Source organism: Acartia tonsa, chromosome 4 (assembly GCF_053477335.1).
Source record: "Acartia tonsa isolate MP-2025a chromosome 4, ASM5347733v1, whole genome shotgun sequence".
Taxonomy (NCBI): domain Eukaryota; kingdom Metazoa; phylum Arthropoda; class Copepoda; order Calanoida; family Acartiidae; genus Acartia; species Acartia tonsa.
The window spans coordinates 57,249,518-57,272,017 of NC_137263.1; the positions used below are offsets into that span (position 1 = coordinate 57,249,518).

At 35.1% G+C, this 22,500-nt stretch overlaps 1 protein-coding gene across 1 annotated transcript in view; it reads left to right on the forward strand.

Annotated features, from left to right (window-relative positions):
- The window catches only part of LOC145317902 (rap guanine nucleotide exchange factor 2-like), a 44,740-nt gene that overhangs the window by 2,666 nt on the left and 19,574 nt on the right, over positions 1-22,500 (forward strand). The window contains exons 4-6 of the mRNA XM_080159186.1: positions 1-916; positions 5,654-5,806; positions 6,241-7,701. The exon at positions 1-916 is cut by the window's left edge and continues 152 nt beyond it. Coding sequence (XP_080015312.1) covers positions 1-916; positions 5,654-5,806; positions 6,241-7,701 — 2,530 coding nt within the window. The remainder of the gene's footprint in view (positions 917-5,653; positions 5,807-6,240; positions 7,702-22,500) is intronic.

Here is a 22,500-nt window from a genome sequence, read left to right on the forward strand (position 1 = left end):
CAACATGACACTGTCGGTGAGACGGGCCCTTGTCGCAACGATGGTCTTTGCGGTTGTGGAAAAGTCCGGCACTATTGTCATGACCGATGGGGAAGAGTTGGACTCGTGGTCGGTTATCATCAACGGTCAGGTGGAGATTGAGTCGGCGCTGCCGCCGGGCGAAGTTGGTGATGGTGAGGTGCGGCAGCTGGGGCTGGGCGATAGTTTTGGTATCACGCCGACTATGGAGAAGTTATACCATTCGGGGGTCATGAGGACTAAATGCGACGACTGCCAGTTTGTGTGTATCACGCAGACAGACTACTATCGTATTCTGCACCAGGGGGAGGAGAATCAAAAACGGCACGAGGGCAAAGACGGTGAGGTTGTTCTGGTTACAGAACAACGGACGCTGGATGTTAACGGTGGTGGAGGCGTTGGCGGGTCGGCGGTGAACAACGGCGGCCTGCGCAAGGGTCATATTGTCATCCGCGGTATACCTGAACGGCTGATGGCCCAGCTGGTGGAGGACAACTCGTCCGTGGACCCGACCTACATTGAGGACTTCCTGCTGACGCACCGCACCTTTGTCAACGAGTCGGTCGAGGTCGCAGACCAGCTGCTCGAGTGGTTTGCGGATCCAACGTTGCGCGACAAGGTGACGCGCGTCGTCCTGCTGTGGGTCAACAACCACTTCACCGACTTCGAGACCAACCCGCGGATGATGGACTTTCTCGAGCGCTTTGAGTCGGAGCTGGAGAAGTCGAAGATGCACGGCCAGCTGCGCATGCTCAACTTTGCGTGCACGGCCAAGGCGCGCAAACGGACGGTCACGCTGACCCGGCCGTCGCGCGAAGAGCCGCTGCAGTTCAGTGTGGTCGGCGGGTATGAAAAGGGATATGGAATTTTTGTGTCTAAAGTTGAGCCTGGTTCTAAGGTGGGTTATTTTTGTATAATCAGCTGATGTGATGTGATGTGATGTGAGAATATATAGGAAAAATTGAAATGTAGGAGGGGACATTAACCTGTTTATTACACTAGTTCCTAAAGTTTTATGACAACAATTTCTTGTTCGTTGGCTTAACAACTTTGAGGACTGTTATTGAATTTTGATTTGTTGGTGTTGGTATTAATGTATCAACCATTGTCTTATCCCTTTAGATCCCTGGTAAAATTGGATTGTTTACACCGAACCTACACTGATTTTTTTCACATAAACATATCAAATGGATGTTGTCATCCTTGTTTTATTTCCTTAAAGATATTTGAAGCATATAAACAAACGAATTAACCTTTTACCTTTATTTGGGATACAATCGGCAAAATACAGAGATCTTAAGGGATAAGACAATGGGCGATAGATTGATAAACATTTCCAATTATCAAAATCATTGGTGCAAAAGTTTGAACACATTGAATTTTAGTAAATGTACCCAAAGATTTTAAGACAACGAGTAATATAACGTGGATATAAAAGTTTGGGTACCAGTGTAATTTATAGTCCAATGTCCCCTTCCTCCCTGTGAAAATGTACAATTTTAAACCTCCCCCCCCCCCCCTTTATTGAAAAAAATCACATACATATTTAGGTTAGGTTAAGTAGAGTTCTCTACTAGAGTATGAATAAAAAAGTTGCCAAAGCCCAATCCTTAAAGTTAAACTAGCATAATGGATATAGGATATACGTAGATATATTGACAGGGGAAAAATTGTAGTCAATTTAGCTTGCTAATATGGACCTCATTATTTGGCCAGTTTGTTCATCCAGTAGAAGGGTAATTAGTGTGGATGGGGTTATCGTTATTTTATCCAGCTGCGATCATCACTTTATCAGAGTACATGAAAATCTGATGCAACCTCCAAGTAATAATATATCCTTTAAACTAGCATGGCTTGGCTAAATTTGGTGCACAATAGAATCATCCCAAAGCACTTTAAATTTGTCAACATTTAAATTGCTGCATTCACTAATGTAAAAGCTTGAAAAATAAGCTTAATCTGTAATTTTTTCTTTCTTAAAAGTTCATTAACCCATTCTTTCTTATTTCTTAAAAATAAATTTGGTAGTTTTATTTCGTTAGCTAACTCGAGGCCCTAACCCTGTGGGGCCTTTACCTACTGTGCCCAAACCTTGCGGGGCTACCCTCTTCCTAATATAACCACAAAGAAACATGAAAACCTACCCAACCCTACCTTATTTTGACGAAGCTTAATCTGTACCACTTTTGATTCCTGTGACTTCATATTCTCCATCTCTTTTTTAGGGGTTTTCTTTCCCACTTCTCCTCTCATCTCCCTCATTTTATGACGTCACAGGAATTTAAAGTGGTACAGATAAGCCTTCGTCCCTAATTTTCAATTTGGTTTTAAAAAGAGCGGGTTCTGTGGTCGACTAGGCACATTTTAGGGAAACGGCTTGTCTATTTACATCCAAATTTATCATTAATACCAAAAAGCTATATCTTCCTTTCATGACCTAATTATATTTCATCTTTTATAGCCGTCCTTTCCTTAAAAAATATTATAGGGGGGATATTATTATGCATCAAAATTCATGTTTTTAGGCCACCTCCTCCCAGAAAAAAAAATATAGGTTGAACACCCTCCCCTCTTATGTAAATTTCAAATATGTCGGAGGGACGAACCGAAACATACCCCCAACGACAAAAAAATGTATTAGATTTTTTTTCAAAATAAAAGTATCTGTCATCGACTTCTATTGTCGATATAATAATTGAATCGATATATTATTACCTGGATGTTGCACCAGTTTTTCATGTACTTTGATAAAGTAATACTCCCAACTGGCAAAAATAAAGATACCCTCTATCCACCCCTTTTAGTCCATCCCCTCCCCACAGACTTGATAAACGAACTGATCAATAAATAAGGTCCATTAAAGTAAGCTAAATTGACAACAAATTTTCCCCTGTCAATATATCCACGTATATCATATATCCATTAATACTTGGCTAGTTATAAATGTTAAATTTTCAAGTTTTATATGCCAACAATTAATTTGGGGCTATTCAGTTAGGGGCACCCCCCCCCCCCTCCCTCCACCTCATTGAAAATCTATTATGCTCGGGGGTTTAACATTCATAACATTATTTAATCAGTAAGGAAGGGGACAATGGGCTGTTTATTACACCAGTCCCCAAAGTTTTATAATAACATTTTCTTATTCGTTGACTTGGCAACTTAAGAGACTCTTATTGAATTTTATTATAAGTTGAGTGTCCTAACTTATCAACCACTAATAGCAATCTACGGCCTGGGTAATTTTGTATATCATCATTGGGGATATACATCAATTTATCAGCTATTGTCTTATCCCTTTAGATCCCTGGGACATTCGACTGTAAATTATACCCAAAGTTTTATACTGGTACCCAAAGTTTTATAAACATGTTATCTCATTCGTTAGCTGCAAAATTTTATCTTTTTTTATTTTGATTGGTTGGGACAAACTAGTAGTGTCCAAACTTTTCCATAAAAATTTAAATCTACAGAGGGGTTAATTTTGTTTATCATTATTGCGGATATAATATTTTTAATTCTCTTTTCCAATTTGTTTTCAGTCAAAGTTAATTTTTGTGTATTTAGCTACTTTTTAGTTAATGTATCGTGTCAATATTGCTTTTTAGAGCATGAACCATATAGAAAATCAAATATTAAAAAAATTAGCATGCAATTTTTTATGAATATTACTCACAATTTTTTTTGTAAAATCATTTTTTTCTACACATCTCATTTCCCCTAACAGACAGACGGACGGACATAATTAGCTGTAAAATAGATGATCTTGCTTATAATGTAGTCCATTTAAACAAATTGGGGGTGGGGATGAAATTTACACCCTCCACAAAACTTCAAGAAATACTAGCAAAGAGCAAGAATAGTTATTTATCGTATTATAGACAGCTTCCAGCGGATATTAAAATGAAAAATAATAGAATTATCATAAAACAAACTTGATTTTATAATTTTATTTTAATATTCGTGGAAAATTGTCTGCTATACGTTACTACACATGTCTTTTCAGTATGGCTAAGAACTGGTTCTAATCAAGCAAGCGGATATTAATCGTTTCGAAGCCATACTTGAAACTTTGTCTTCTATTTACTTATTTTTGTTTTCAAAAATAAATATTGGAGGTCCTCTCCCTCTCGGGTTAAAATATTTGTTAGTTGGATAGACGGATGTGTGACGTTCATCAGTCAAAATTTAATATTATCCCACAAAGTTAGTTTTGATTCTTTTTGCCCACCCCCACCCCCCCCCCTATAGAAAATAAATCAACCCTCTACAAATTGCAGAGATCTACAAATGACCAATGATAGGCCAGAGTACAATTTACCTATGGCCAATTACAATGTATACTGACCTATCATTGGTCATTTGTATTGTATGACGTCATTTTTATTGGACACTATACGCTGCACTGTTTCAATTATGGTTTATATAACACAATCAAGAATATTATAAATGTCCCAAAAGTTTTTTTTGACAACGAATAAGAGAACGTGTGTGGGCACCAGCATAATTTACAGTCTAATAACCCCTCTCTTCCTATTGTTTTTTATATACTAGCGGTTTAGCTCTAGCCTCTAGGGGCTTTGCCCCAAGAGGTTTTATCAAACTAATTTTTCGTGTTTTAGATTTTAAAGAAAATTTTAAAAAAAAATTTTTTTTTTGGGGGGGGGGGGTATTTTTCATTTTTTAGGGGGGTTAGGGGTATCCCACCCCCCAAGAAAATAGTTATAAATTTATCCGGGACCTATGAGAAGCTACACTGTAAAGGAGAACCCGATCGGTTCGGCGGTTAGCGAGATTCTTAGCTACAAACAAACGGACAGACAAACAGACAAACAAACATCGTTCTACTTTGTATTATAGATAAAAAAGGGGGGTTAAACATTTTAAGAGGAAAATGAATCAAAATATGAGTAATTTTGTATTTCAATTACAAATATTATTATTTAATATGTACTTCAATATAACTGTAAACCAATCAGGGATCTAAAGGGATAAGACAATGGATGATAAATTGATTTACATCCCCAATGAGGTTTAACAAATAACCCCTTGTTTGGTGGAATAGTTTGTACAAACCAAAAGATTTAATTTTAGTCCCCAAAGTTTTTAATCAAACGAAGGGGACAACGTCAAAAAGTTTGGGTTCTTTTATTAAATTGTACGATTCCAATCTAGAAGTGTCCAAATTTTTAAACTAATGATTTAAATCTACGGAGATTATGTAATTTTGTTTATCATCATTGGGATGTACATCAATTTATCGTCCATTGTCTTATCACTTTAGATCCCTGGATAAAAAATAAATTGAAACCGTTAATATCCGCTGAATTAAAACCGGTTCTCAACCATACTGTACTTAAAAATCATATATTGCATCGTATTACAGACAATTTTCCACAAATATTAAAATAAAAATCATCAAACAATACCAGTTTTGTTAGACCGATCCTTAGGTCAGTCTGGGCTAACAAAACTGGATTAATCTTATAATATTTCATTTCATTTTTAATATCCGCAGAAAGCTGTCCATAATACAATGCGATAAATAACTAATTATGATTTACAAGGTTGCGTGATTATTTTAATCATCAAAAAACAACAATTATCCCAAACTAATTAAATTATATTAATTAAGGCGGAAGAGATTGGCCTAAAGAAGGGTGATCAAATCCTCGAGGTTAACGGCCAGAGTTTTGAACAGAATACCAAGTACGGCCGGGCAGTTGAGCTGCTGAAAAGTGTTTGCCATTTGAGTATCACTCTAAAAAGCAATCTTTTAACATATCAGGTTCATTTTTTTACTTTTAAGCGAAGCTTTTTATAATTAGGAACTTAATGTCTGTCCGTACGTTTCTCTAAAAAGTGTATGTTCTTTAAGTATTACTCTAAAAAGCAATCTTTTAACATATCAGGTTCATTTTTTTACTTTTGAGCAAAGCTTTATACAATTAGGAACTGAATGTCTGTCTGTACGTCTCTCTAATAAGTGTATATTCTTTGAGTATTACTCTTAAAAGCAATCTTTTAACATATGAGGTTCATTTTTCTACTTTTGAGCGAAGCTTTTTACAATTAGATGTGTCTGTCTGTACGTCTTTAGTCAATTGTTAAACAGTGTTTGCCATTTGACAATAACATTTTTTCAACGTAATTCAAATCACAGGAATCCAAAAGCAAAAAAAATATGTTTTTTTTATGATAATAAATTTTAAATTCTTTCAGGACATGTTACATCAAGAGGCGACGCAGCAAGATGCCGCCAACGGCGGGAAATCTGGCGGCAACGGCCGTTCCCGCAGCAAATACTACAACAACAACCACAACATGCTGATGGAATCAAGTGTAGATGGCGGCAGTTCGTCAGCCGGCAATCTAAACATCGCCTACTCAACCACAGGCAGCGTTCGCAGCGGCTATAGCAGCGATAATATGTCACAGTTTACAAACAGCGGCCGGGCCGCTAAAAAGGACCAGTCTTCGTTTGTTGGTATGGCGGCTGGGCCGGGGGCCAGCGGTCGCTTTCTAGCCCTCAGCTCAAAACAGCTGCTTAACCGGGCGTTTAATAAGTTTCTCAACAAGCCGAAGCATCTAGGCGGCAGCGGCGGATTAGATGACGTAGATGAGGCGAGCATGACTGGCGGATCAACGTGTACCTCAAGCGCGGCGGCAGCCGCCGCCCATCATATGTTCCCCGTGAACAGCCTGGCGGCTGCGCACCACAGCCACCATATTAACGAGCGCGGCGGCTACGAGAACGGGAGCTCGTCCGAGGATAGGTCCGAGTTTCCCGAGCATGTACTTAAAGTGTACAAAAGTGACCAAACGTGTAAGTACCTGTTGGTCCACAAGGAGACCAGCGCCCACGAGGTGGTGATGCTGTCCCTCCAGGAATTCGGCATCACCAACGAGCCCAGCACCAACTACACGCTGTGCGAGGTGACCGTCGCTGAGGGCGGGTTCGTCAAACAGCGCACCCTGCCCGACGCGCTTAAAAATTTGGCCGAGCGTATTGGCCTGGCCAGTAGGTATTATATCAAAAATATCCATGACAGCGAAGCGCTGTTGCCAGATGAATATACACAAGACTTGCAAAAGGAATCAATAGTGACTATGCTTCAGTTAAACCCTGTTGAAGTGTCGACACAACTTATGGTTGAAGACTTTACGATATTTCGACAAATTGAAGCAACAGAATATGTTGAGGATCTATTTGAAATTAAATCCAAGTATGGCACCCCGAATTTGTCAACCTTCAGCGCGCTGGTCAACCGGGAGATGATGTGGGTTGTCACCGAGGTGGTGTCCGAGCCCTCGCCCCACAAGCGCATGCGCGTCATCAAACAGTTTATCAAAATCGCGCGCCAGTGCAAGGAGACGCAAAACTTCAACTCCATGTTCGCCATCATCAGCGGCCTGGGCCACGGTAGCGTCAGCCGCTTGAAATCCACGTGGGAAAAGCTGCCGGGCAAATATCAGCGGCTGTTCACCGAGATGCAGCAACTGATGGACCCTTCGCGCAACATGAGCCGCTATAGGAATCTAGTCAACTCGGAGAACGTGCAGCCGCCGATCATTCCGTTCTACCCGGTGGTGAAGAAGGACCTGACCTTCATCCACCTGGGCAACCACAGTATCGTGGACAATCTAGTCAACTTTGAGAAGATGCGTATGATCGCAAAAGAGGTAGGATTACTATATTTATCCATCTGTCTATCTTTTTTTATCCATTGGTCTATCTATCCGCGGGAGAGAGGGGACATTGGGCTGTTTATTACACTAGTCCCATAAGTTTTCTTATTCGTTAGCTTAACATCTTTGGTGACTATTATTGAATTTTAATTTGTTGGTTCATAAAGATGAGTGTCAAAATATTTCAACCACTAATTTTAATCTAAAGATGGGGTAATTTTGTGTATCAGTATTGGGAATGAACATCAATTTATCGGCCATTGTCTTATCCCTTTAGATCCTTGGTGTTTTGTTATCTACTTGTCTATATTTCTATAATTTTACATATAATTTTACAATATGTCTACACTAAAAATAGCTTAAAACCACCCCATGACTTAAATCTGATTATAAAATTACCTAAAACCATCACAGGACCAAATTTGGGGTCTTCCCTAAAATAAACTCTTTTAAATTACATACAAATGTCTATCTATCTTTTTTGATACTCTAAATCTCCCATCTATCTATCGAAAATAAAAATGAAAGTCTGATAATTTGTAGCACTCCTAAGAGTTTACGGGTTAAACGGCCAAATTAAGGCTGTTTCTTTAGATTCAAATACTTTTATAATCACACTACAATATAAGTCTTTGGTGTTTATTGAATTCAATTGTGATTTTTGAGTTTATGTTATTCTAAAATCCGCTATTATTCTGTGTGGTATGAATGGGTTGTTTTTTTTATGGAATACGAGGATAGGTTAATGGAAGATTTAAAAATCCTCTACTATTTTACAGGGAGGAAGGGGACATTTGACTCTTTATTACACTAGTCCCTTAAGTTTTATAATAAAGTTTTCTTATTAACAACTTTGGGGACTTTTATTAAATTTTGATTGGTTAGTCAATTATGTTGAGTGTCCAAACGTTTCAACCACTAATTGTATCTACTGAAGGGGTTATTTTGTGCATCATCAGCGGGGATGGACATCAATTTATTGGCCATTGTCTTATCCCTTTCGATCCTTGGCTGTTATCTTTTATACTATTCTTTAAAAATAAGAAGGGATATTTTTACATTTGTTTATTACTTTAGGTTAGGTTAGGTTAGTTTTAGGTACTACTGGTTAGCCCCGCAGGGGTTAGGCCTGGAAAGGGTAACTTTCTAACCCGCTCCCTCTTTATTTTCAAAATAAGGAGGATGGGAAAAGCACCAATATGGATGTTACACCAGATTTCCATGTTCTCTAATAAAGTGAAACTCGCAGCAGGCTAAAAAAACAATACACCCATCCACCCCCTAAACCCCAATTCCTCCCTTCCTAATGGAAGAACGAACTTAATAATAAATGAGTTCCATGTTAGCAAGCTAAAATCAATTAGGATAAAATTTTTAGCATTTTTACTTATACCCTTATTCTTACTTTTGTGTATGTGTGTGTGTATTTTTTGAGGCAGGCGTGAATCAACATCACGTAAGAATCTACACACACACAAGATTGTGTGTATGTGTGTGTGTATCTGTGTGAGTATGTGTGTGTGTATGCGTGTGTGTGTGTGTGTGTGTGTGTGTGTGTGAGTACCAACACTAAAATGTTTTAAACAGGCATTACAAATTTTTATTTGAAGAGATTTACTTTTAGAATTCTAAAATTTATCATCTCTATCTATCTATCTCTATTTTTCTATCTATCTGTATTTTTATCTCTATCTGTCAAGATGTCTGTATATTTTGTTTTTAGTACATCAATCTATTTGTTTATTGACGCAAAGTAATATATATCTATTGTTTTGTTCATATACATACTTATCCGTCTATTTCTAAATCTGTCTAACTTTCGGTCTTAAAATTTATTAGATATACTATAGAACATTGTCCATCAAACACTATTAACAGCGTTGATGGAAAGTATAGATTTGTGGCTTCTAGATATTAAATATGTTAATTTTATAAATAATAATACAACTTTATTTAAATTGATATCTAGTTTAATTCTTTAAAACTAATAAAATATTTTACATAATTTAAATGAACTTCTCGTACTTTAAAAAAAAAAGTCTAAAAACATCATAAAATCCATGTAAACTCTATTAAAGCAAAAGTAAATTTTTGTCATTTTAAAAAAAGACACCTAGCGAGAAAAATAAACTATACAAACGAGAAAACGTATAATGTGTTAAAGTTTGTATTTTAACCCTTTTCGTCCGAAATGTTATTTAAAGTTACAATTACAAAACATTCTATCTTTTTTCTATCTTTTTTTTTTTTATCTCTCTGTCTATCAATGAATTTGTTTATTTATCTATCTATCTTTGAAACCATCTATTCATTTATCTATCTATCTAATAAGGCATCTATCTATCTATCTTGTTTTCCATCTTGACAAGCTGAAAATTATTTGTTGAAAAGATCTTTAACCCAGTCTGTCAGATCTCTCAACTCTTCAACTCTGGGAGGGAGGGGACATTGGGCAGTTTATTACACTGGTCCCCAAAGTTTTATAATAACGTTTTCTTGTTAACTTAACAACTTTGGGGACTTTTATTAAATTTTGATCGGTTGTCTCATCAAGTTGAGTGTCCAAACGTTTCAACCACTTATTGTAATCTACTTAAGGGGTAATATTGTGTAACATGATTTGGGATGTACATCAATTTATTGGCCATTGTCTTATCCCTTTAGATCCCTGTCTTCAACTGGATGGGGGGATTAATATCCATAAAAATAGAAATAGTTAGGGAGGGAGGGGGAAATTGGACTGTAAATTATGCTGGTACCCAAAGTTATATAGACAGGTTCTCTCTTTTGTTGGCTTAAAAACAGTTGATGCTTGCATTTAATATTGATTGGTTGGTCTACAATAGCACTTTCCAAACTTTTAAACTGATTATTTTATGCATAACAGGAAAGGGGGGGGGGGGGAACATAAATCTCCATTGTACTATACCTGACATATTTGCTTTTCAGAACGCATTTTCCTAGTCCCCTAGTCTCTAACTGGGGTCAGATGCCTTTATGAAAAAAATCTGCAATATATTGCAAAAGTTAAGGATCTAAAAGGATAAGACAATGGCCAATAAATTGATATACATTCCCAATAATGATACACAAAATTACCCCTTCTGTAGTTGACAATTAGTGGTGGAAATATTAGGACACTCAAGTAAATGAACAAACCAATCAAAATTCAATGAAAGTCCCCAAGGTTGTTAAGACCTTGGGGACTAGTGTAATATACACAAAAAGCCCCATTTCCCCTTCCTCCCTGAGCAAAAGTTTAGTGATAACATTAAACCTTGTTGACTTTGGAATCATCGTTAACTATTACAAGAAATATCAATTTGCATATCTTTTGCAGATTAGAATTTTAGAGGTGGAAAAGTTTAAACACTGCTAATTTTTACACTATAGATTTAATGTATTTAAGCCAACGAATTAGAGGACGTATAAATTTTGGGGAACCAATATATGTATATGTCATATTTCATAGCATTACGGACTGACTGACGGACAGACAAAGTGAACTATAGAGTAGCTTCGTTACTTAAAAAAAGCTTAAAACGTAATAATAATAATAGCAATGTTAAAAACCAAAACTATGTTGTGTAATTTTTCATAGCATTTCCTTATACAAAAATCTTCCAATTTGTTGGTTAAATTCTCAAATAGGAATAGACGTTAAGAAAATAATTTTAATATTTTTTTATTTTATCTTTAATTTTTTCTTAATTTTATGATAATCCTATCACTATTGAACCGATTTGGTTCCCCATTTTAGAGAAGCTTCAATTAGATCCTGGTATGGGTTTAGGCTATCTTATTTCTTAATTCATACTTGGACTGGTTTTGGGCTATTTCTCCGCCCCATCCTTCCCCCAAATAATACATAGTAGAATGATATCTGTCCGTCCGTCTGTATGTCCACCCGTCCCTTAAGATCTCGGTAACCACTGAACCGATTGGATTCTACTCTTTAGGGAATATACCTACTGGTCCTGTGGTGGTTTTAGGCTATTTTCTTGGAGAATGAGACACCCCCAACCCCCTATAAAAAAATACCCCCCCATTTTGCATATATTTTGCGAATTTGCCATTTATTCTCGAAAATTGGCGACTCATTCGCTTTTCAGTTGTGATTGGCTTTTCATTCGCAATTCTTTCGGCTGGGTAGGTAATAGAAGATGTAATGATTCCAATACTCAAATCATTTTTTCATTTCCTATTGAAGCTAGAAGCTAGGAACGAAGCCGCTTGTCAACTAAAAAGTACCAAGGGGAAAAAAAGAATTAATTGTAATTGCTTATTATATATCCCTTTTCATACTCTAAAGTTAAGCTAAAAAAGGCTTAAAATTAGAGGCAAAAATTTGTTCATTCGTCATTCAGTCTGTCCTAGTAAGTGAATAGTTATTTCTCGCATCGAATTATAAATAGCTTTCCGTGGATATAGAATGTACAATTATGAGATTAAACCAGTTTTTTAGCCCCGAGGTGCCAAAGGCACAGGCTAAAAAACTGGTTTTACTCTTACGATTGTACATTTTTATATTCGTAGAAAGCTGGATATAATACGATGCTAGACGTAGTTTTTTCGTATGGATGAGAACCGGTTCCTATCCACCGGATTCGAATAAATACGAGAGAAATTATTAAAATGCATAAATTCAATTTATCTCTTTAACTTTTATTAAAGTTTTTATGTAAAATCTTTTTATAATGTTATTGGTGCGCTTCTTTTAAATGATGGAATTGTTCTATAGACTTAAAACTAACAGGATTTGACTCTCTATATCTAATAAATCTAAGTGCTACTTGTTTTATATTTCATAATGTTTGGTGGTTTATTTTTTATTGTTCTTTAATATTTAAAAACATTCTTTAAAATCTAATATTTTAAGATTTTTCCCGTATTGCCTCGAAACCGATTAATATCCGGTTGATTTAGAACCGGTTCTCATCCATACGAAAAAAACTATGTCTAGCACCGGATTATATCCAGCTTTCTACGAATATAAAAATGTACAATCTTAAGATTAAAACCTGTTTGTTAGCCCGTGCCTTTGGCATCTCGGGTCTAATAAAACTGGTTTTAATCTTATAATTGTACATTTTGTACAAATTAGAACCATGTCGGGCCGTCTGAAGCTTATAATCTCTTTAACAGCTGAACCGATTGGGTTCTACTCTTCAGGGAATATAGCTACTGGTTTTAAGCTATTTTGTTAGGAGCTGGGACACCCCGACTCCCTAAAACAGTTACCCCTCCTCACCTATAGTTTTTAGGGGCCAAGCCACTAGCAGCCAATAAATCATTTAATTTTCCACCGTTTAAAACTAATCTATTACATGTTGAAGTAAATTTTTTGTATTAATTACAATATGTAAAGTTTAAATTAGAGAATATATTAAAAACAAGAATGTTCTATTCCAAAGCAAAAAAGTTTTTTTTTCCAGTATGGCTTCAAAACCGATTAATATCCGCTGAATTAGAACCGGTTTTCAGTCATACTAAAATCATGTATAGTGTCAGAACTGAATAATCAGAATGTTAATGTATTGAGTCGAAGCAAAATTGTGAGCAAATTTGTTGAAAAACTGCTTGATACAGGATAATATTTATGGACATACTTACATTTTTAGGACTTGATTATAGAGTTGCTTTGCTTATAATATTGTACTTTGTTGTCTCAGAAATCAATATACCAAAAATCAGATCAAACAGATAATTAGATCCCATAAAAAATTTGTTGTTAAAAAAGTAGAAAAAGCAACATGTTTAAAATGGACGTACGGACATTCTGGTAATGGTTATAGAGTTGCTACGCTTTATAAAACTACTACAGGAATCACCATGCAGAGTTTTAAATCGATAGGACAATTCTAACATGCCTAAATCAACGGAAAAAAGCTATTCGTCTCGGACGTACGGACGGACCTACCCTAATTATGGAAAAGCTTCGCTTTCAATAATAGCCATGTCTATGTATAATCACAACAAACACGCACTTAATAACGCACAGACAATTATTATTAAAAGTTGTTAGATGTCTGTAAATTATACTGGTACCCAAAGTTTTTATAAACACTATATCTCATTCGTTGGCTTCAAAACTGTTGGTACTTTAATTAAATATTGATTGGTTGGGTTATTCTATAGAAGGGGTAAATTTGTTATAATCATTGGGGATGTACATCAATCTATCGTCCATTATCTTATCCCTAAAGATCAAATGAAAAAAAAATTGATTTATTAAAAAACTTTAACCCCTTCCAGCTTACATTCATACACACACACACACACACACAAACAAACACACACACACACTGGCTTTGACATGTGCACGCCTCATTAATAGAAACAACAAAACTACACAGAAAAACAAGGATGACAAAATCCATTGATCAATTATACCATAAAAAGATTTAAAGATCCATAATAATTTTTCTCGTATTCATTCGAATCCGGTGGATAGGAACCGGCTCTCATCAATACGAAAAAACTAGCATCGTATTATATCCAGCTTTCTACGAATATAAAAATGTACAATCACAAGATTAAATCCAGTTTTTTAGCCCGTGCCTTCGGCACCTCGGGGCTAAAACAATGGTTTTAATCTTATAATTGTACATTCTATATCCGCGGAAAGCGGTTTATAATACGATGATAGAAATAACTATACTTTGACTTTATTTAAGTGAAGTCGACAATATTATAATACTTCGAGAAATAGCTTTAAACCTTACTAAGACCAATAAGAGGCTTCCTTTCCAGCCTTTTCTAAGATCTTTCTGGACAAACAAGCACAAAGACACACCTAACACTAATTCTGTTGTATAAAGTAGTAAGGTTTTTAGGGTATAGTCCCTTTCGTGACAACGCCTCTTAATGGGCGTTTCTTTGTATTTTCACAGTACCTTTTGATTTAGGCTAGGATAGGTTATTGCCCCGCAGCGGCTAGTAAAAGGGGGAAAGCTACTGTAAAAATACGACGAAACGCCTCTTAAGAGGTCCTGGAGTGGTTTTATGCTATTTTATTTTAAACTTATGTCTTGGGATGGTTTTAGGTTATATAACTGCCCTTAACAGATACTAAGGACTTTTGATTAGCCCAAAAAGACGTACAGCCAAAGGGGTCGAATTGTAGAGAAGCTTCGCGCTGAGAAGCAACGCGCGTACAGAACAAAAATAACAACACCATTGTGTTCATAGAGAATATTAATTAAATATGCTGTCTGTGTGTATGTGTGTCTGTGTGTGTGTGTATGTATGTGTGTGTTTGTGTATGTGTGTGTGTGTGTTTCTCCTTTTCAATTATTTTACAAACCAATCTAAACTTCCTTTTCTTAACGTCTATGGGAGATGGATAGATAGATAGAAAAAAGTATAGATGGATAGATGGATAGATAGATAGATAGAAGGATATATCATAACATTTTTCTACTATTAACGCAAGCCGCGAAATTTCAATCCTAAAAGGGTCCGCATTTTTTTGCACACTCTTTATATCTATCCATCTATCTATCTATCTATTCTTCTATCTATACATATATGTATTTATATATCTATCTATCCATCCATATATCTATTTATCTATCTATCTATCTATGTGTCTTCATACTTCATATATTCTAAGGGTCATATAAATTATTGGCAGTATTTTTATATTGAAGGGCTTAAAATAAAGCTAATATTATAGAGATAAAACCAGGGACCCTAAGTGATAAGACAATGGCCGAAAAAGTACATCCCCAATGCTGATACACAAAATTATCCCTTTTGTAGATTACAAAATTTAGACGATCAACTCAATGAACCAACCAATTAAAAATTAACAATAGTCCTCAAAGTTGTTAAGCCATAAAATAAGAAAACTGTATTATAAAACTAAACTTTAGGGACTAGTGTAATAAAAAGCCCAATGACCCCTCCCTCCCTAATTTGCCCCTCTATTTCTAACCTAACCTATCTTTTTTGTATACACGAAACTTAAATTCCAATCAAGGCAACCAAAAGACATGCAAAAAATCCTCGGAATGGAATAAGTATTCCAGTGTCGGGTCTTCAACACCGATTAATATCCGCTGGATTAGAACCACTGCTCTGAAAAATTATGTATAGCATCGTATTACAGACAAAATCATGAAATTATTTCCATATTGCCTAAAACCACTTCAAGCCATTGTTTAAGCTTTACTTAAAAGTACAAACTATACATACAGGTAGTTTCCGAGATCTTTAGACCAAAAGGATTACTACTTTATATATTAACTAGCAGCTACGCCCCTAAAATTAAAAAAAAAATTGGGGGGGGCGAATTTTTTTTTTTTAATTTTAGTTTAAAATTTTTTTTAAAATTTCGGGGGGGGGGGAGATTTTTCATTTTTGGGGGGGTTGTGTCCCACCCCCCAAGAAAATAGTTATAAACCTTCCCGGGACCTATGAGAAGCTACCCTGTTAAGGAGAACCCGATCGGTTCAGCGGTTAGCGAGATCCTTCGGTACAGACACACAAACACACAGACATCCTATTACTTTAGTATAAGGACTAGCGGCTACGCCCCTAGAGGCCTCTAATAGCACTTTAAATGTTTTTTTTTATTTCAAATATCTATGTTGCGTTTGATTTTTGTGATTTCTCTTTGGAGGGTGGTTGTACCCTCCCCCAAAAACCTTCCTGGGACCTATGAGAAGCTACCCTGTTAAGGAGAACCCGATCGGTTCAGCGGTTTGCGAGATCCTTCGTTACAAACATACAAACACACAGACATTCTGTTACTTTATTATAAGGATTTTTAAAAATATTAACGTCGAATTTATGGCTTTAATAAAAATTGTTCGTGGCCGACATAATATCAACACGTCAATTTGAGTTTTTATAATGATTATCTCCTTCTTTGTTGAATATATTCTGCATATAAGTTACGACCCATGTCGGGCAAATATAGATAGATAGATAGAAAGATAGTTGGATTGATAAATAGATAATTCGATAGATAGTTTCAAAAATAAAAAAAGTAACCCGCATTTTCAAAAAATGTTGCCAATCAACGTCGTACTAATTAATTGCACAATTTTTTGGGATACTTTTCTTGGGGCCATTCTCTTGTGAGGTTTGTGGTACCTTCCCCCAAAATAGTTATGAACGTTTCCAGGACCTATGAGAAGCTACATGGCTAAGCAGAACCATTTTTGGTTCAGCGGTTAGCAAAATCCTTAAGTACAGACATATATCCGGTTACTTTTATATGGATTAAACAATAAAAATTATTTCAATCACAAAGGGTTAAACGGCATATATTAACCAATGATATATTTTATTGTTATTATAGTTTATTTTTTACTCACTAGGCGTCAGTAGTTAAAATAATATAATTAAGTTTTGCATAATTAATGTTAACATGTATACAAATTAAGAAAAAATATTATTTCCTATATAAAGTGCAATAATTTTACATAAAATATTTATATATTATTATATTATTAAAAAAAAAACTTTACGTTTTGAAATAGGTTGTATACTAATAGAAATAATGTGCCTAATATTTCATTAAATTTCACTTTCAGTTTCACTTTTAAAGTTATTATTTGTAGAACTAAGTTCACTCATATTGAAAACATTACTATCCTTTTAGTAAACTAATAGGATGTTTGTCTGTGTGATTGTATGTTGGTACCGAAGGATCTCGCTAACCACTGAACCGCACGGGTTCTCTTTAACAGGGTAGATTCTCATATGTCCCGGGAAGGTTTATAACTATTTTAGGGGGAGGGCACTACCACCCTCTCTAGAGAAATTAAATTTATTTTAAATTTCTCGATTTTAGACAGAGAGTTCAACGAAAAATAGCCATATTTTAAATATAAAAAAAAAACATTTACAGTGCCACTAGAGGCCTCTAGGGGCGTAGCCGCTAGTTTTACATATTGAAGATAATTATTTGAATATGAGTCCTAAAAAATTGTCTTCGTGAAATTCAGTGAGCCAGATCAACGCACGTATATGTTCCTTTAACTTTAACTAGCGGCTACGCCCCTAGAGGCCTCTAGTGGCACTTTATATGTTTTTGTTTGTTAAAGTTAATTTTTTATGTACGATACCACCTTATTTGACGTTGAAGTCTCCCAGATTTTGAGAAAATTTTCAATTTTTTTGTCATTTCTTTTGGGAGGGTGGTAGTACCCTCCCCCAAAATAGTTAAAAACCTTCCCAGGACATATGAGAATCTACCCTGTTAAGGAGAACCCGATCGGTTCAACGGTTAGCGAGATCCTTCGGTACACACAGACAGACAGACACACAGACAAACATCCTGTTACTTTAGTATAAGGATTGATTGGTTTCTCAGGGATTTAAGGGATAAGACAATGGACGTAAAACTGGTATACATCCCCAATGACGAGGACCAAAATTACCCCTTCTGCAGATAAAGGTTGAAAATTTGGGTATACCATTGTAATTTACAGTCTAATGTCCCATCCCTCCCTTATATATAATAGACAGATATAAATAAATGAATTTTAAATGATTTGTAAAGCATTTTATTTGAAAAAAAATAATAAATAACAAAAAACTTTTTAATAGAAAATTTGAATGAAAAAAACTCCATACAAATTTTTACACACAAAAAAACGTTTTATGAATTGATTTTAGCTGTATAAATTCAATAAACTTCAAAAGTATCTAAAAAGAATTATTTTAAAAAGCAAGGATTTTCAGCAATACAGTTGTTTGTCCGTTCATTTACATGCGACGGATAGCTTTTTTTTTTGGGGGGGGGGATATTACATCCAAATATTCACTATTTGGCCACCTTTTGTTAATAACATAGGTACCCACCCAAAGTTTTATAACCTCGTATCTTGGGTACTTGATTGGTTGGTGCCCCTCTGGTGTCTAAACTTTTCAACCAATAATGTTAATCTACAGAAAGGGCAATTTTATCTATCATTATTGGGGTTGTGTATCAATTAATCGTCCATTGTCTTATCCCTTGGTAAAAATTGATATTTTGATCACTTTATTTTATTAAGGCCTCTAGGCATTTATGGAAGTTAAAATACTTGTTACTTTTTCGATGTGGGGGGTTTTTAAATCACACCCTAAATTCGAATGACAAAAAAATATTTTTTATTTGAGAATTTTTTGATCTTATCTATTTAAGATTTTTTAAATTTAACTTTCATAAAGAAGAATTAATTAAGAGATAAAAAGGTCTCGGTTTTTTTTATATCCTTATAATAAAGCAACAGGATGTTTGTCTGTACCGAAGGATCTCGCTAACCGCTGAACCGATCGGGTTCTCCTTAACAAGGTAGCTTCTCACAGGTCCCAGGAAGGTTTATAACTATTTTGGGGGCGGGTACCACCATCCTCCCAACAGAGACTTGAATGCAACATAGAAATTAAAAAAAAAACATTTAAAGTGTCACTAGAGGCCTCTAGGGGCATTATTAGAATTGACAACCCCCCCCCCCCTCCCCCCCCAAAAAAAAACAATTTTAGACTTTTTTCGCTATTTGGTTATACCTTATTCAAATCCTTAGTCGACCCCACCTCCATCTATCTATCTATCTTTTTTTCCTTATGATAAACCTTCTAAACTTCTGCATTATAATTCATCTACCTATCCATCTAACTAACTATTCATCTATCTATCCATCTAACTAACTATTCATCTATTTATCCATCTAAATAACTATTCTTCTATCTATTTATCCATCTTTCTCTTTATTAATAAATCTATTTTTTATCAATCTATCTATTTATTCTTTCATATATCCATCTATTTATCTATTTTCTTATTCATTAGTCTACCAATCAATCTATCTACTAATCCATTTATCTATCAATCCATTTATCCATCTATCTATTAATCCATACATTTAAACATCTATCTATCTCTATTTATATTTGATTATTACGGAAGTAAAACGGTGATTCCTCTAGCAATTAAACACTATAGAATCACAATCTGATTTAGACCCATTCTTGCCTGAATTTCTACTGTGATAATGCTTAAAAAGACGACTTTTGACCCAGTAGCTTTAATGTCCACAAAACCACTCCCTGAAAAAAAAACGAATGTGTCGTTGATAACTGCAAATTCAAAATATGAATTTTGTGTGTGTGTGTGTATGTGTGTGTTGCTATGAGCGAAGCTACTCTGTATATAATTTTTCTTTTGCTGAAGTTCATAAAAATAGCTGAAACCCAAATTTCTAAACAAGATAGCCTAACACTAAAATGGAGAACTCAAACAGTTGGTAAGATCTTAAAGGACAAACAAAAATACATGCTACTTCATATAACAATATCTTTTTATCTATTTATTTCTCTATCCATCTATCAATCTATCCATCTATCTATATATCCATCTATCTATATATCCATCTATCCATCCATCTATATATTTATGGAATGATATTATGTGGGCGTAGGGGCAAGGCTGTTTTATGTCTATCCATCCTTCGGTCTATCTATCTATCCATCTGTCCATCTGTCCATCTATCTATCTATCTATCCATCCATCTATTTATTTATGGAATGATACTATGTGGGTGAAGGGGCAAGGCTGTTTTATGTCTATCCATCCATCTATCTATCCATCCATCTATCTAAATATCCATCTCTCTATCCATCTATCTAAATATCTATCTATCTATCTATCCATCCATCCATCTATGTATTTATGGAATGATACTATGTGGGCGAAGGGGCAAGGCTGTTTTATATCTATCTATCTATCCATCTATCTATCTATCCATTTCTCTATCTATCCATCCATCTATCTATCTATCTATCCATCTATCTATCCATCCATCCATCTATTTATTTATGGAATGATATGATGTGGGCGTAGGGGCAAGGCTGTTTTATACCTATCTATCTATCCATCTATCTATCTATCCATTTCTCTATCTATCCATCTATCTATCTATCCATTTCTCTATCTATCCATCCATCTATCTATCTATCTATCCATCTATCTATCCATCCATCCATCTATCTATTTATGGAATGATATTATGTGGGCGAAGGGGCAAGGCTGTTTTGCACAACTTACAAATTGGCATTTTAAATAGTGGAACAGGGAAATATATCCACATTTAAAAAAAAGTTATTGGGGGGTGGTTTTAGGCTATTTTCAGAACATAGCCTACGCAACACTGTACTTATTTCCAAATTTTATAAGCAATAATTTTGATATACAGAAGGGTGTATCATTGTTGGGGATCTACATCAATTTATTGTCCATTGTCTTATCCCTTAAGATCCCTTTTTTTAAGGACTCATATTTATATTTGATTTATTGCATATAGAATGGAGTGTAGCCGCTCTATTAATATTTTTTAAAAGCGAAGCTTTTTATTATGTGGGTCGGTCTGTACGTCCGTCCGTCCGGAACGGATACCTTTTTCGTTAATTTAGGCATGTTAGAATTGTCCTATCGATTTAAAAATTTGCATGATGATTCTTGCAGTAGTTAGGTACGGTTTAGAAAGCGTAGCAACTCTGTAATCATTACCAGAATGTCTGTACGTTCATTTAAAACGTGTTGATTTTTAACTTTTTTAACAACAATTTTTTATCTGATATAATCATTCGATTGATCTGATTTTTGGAGTAGTGATTCCTATTACAATAAGTACAATATTAAAAGCGAAGCATCTCTATAATCAAGTCTAAAAATGACAGCATGTCCTTAAACAGAATTCTGTAATTAAGAAGTTTTGCAACAAATATTCGTACAATTTAGTCAAAACTTTTGTATTTCTATTTGTAAATTCAGTTCTGACACTCTATAAGTGTTAATGTTCGTCTGTCATACCGTTTCAGAGTTTCGCTTTTATGAGTATTGCCATCCTTGTTTAAGTAGAAATTGGTATAAGATTTGACTTAATTATATATATGTATCTATCTAAAAGGATAAGACTATGGACGGTAAACATATATACACCCCCAATTCTAAGACACAAAAATTACCCCACCTGTAGATTAAGATTATCGTAGGAAAGGCATTGACACTGCTAGTTTGTACAACCCAATCACGATTTAAATAAAGCCAGAGAATGAAAGAATAGTTATTTCTCGCATCGTATTATAAACATATTTCCGCGGATATAGAATGTACAATTTTAAGATTAAAACCAGTTTTTTTAGCCCCGAGGTGCCGAAGGCACGGGCTAAAAGAACTGGGTTTAATCTTATACTTGTACATTTTATATTAGTAGAAATCTTGATATAATACAATGCTAGACATGGTTTTTTCGTATGGATGAGAACCGATTCCTATCCACCGGATTCGAATAAATACGAGAAAATAATGTACAGTCCAATGTCCCCACCCTACCTTTAAAAACCTACATTAATGATTTTGAATCAGTGAGGAAAGGTACAAAGGACTGAAAATTATACTGGTCCCAAATGTTTTACGACCACGATCTCATATTAGTTAGCTCAAAATCTTTGATTTTGTATTTGTTGTTTTGTTTATCATTATTGGGGATGTATATCAATTTAACGTCCATCGTATTAGCCCTAGTTGCTCTTATAAAATATCAGTTTTGATCTTTAAGTATTTTACATGTTAATGATCTATTAATTAAATGGTCGATAAAATCGTTGATATGGATTACTAATGGCAGAAAAACTTAAATTTTTGGGGGGATCTTAAGTGATCAGATAATTGACGATGATTTGATGTCCACTCTCCTAAAATCATGATGAATAATTATCTCTTTTGCATATTACAATTATTGGTGGAAATGTTTATACACTGTGAGCTAGTACTACCCAATCGAGTCACCAAAG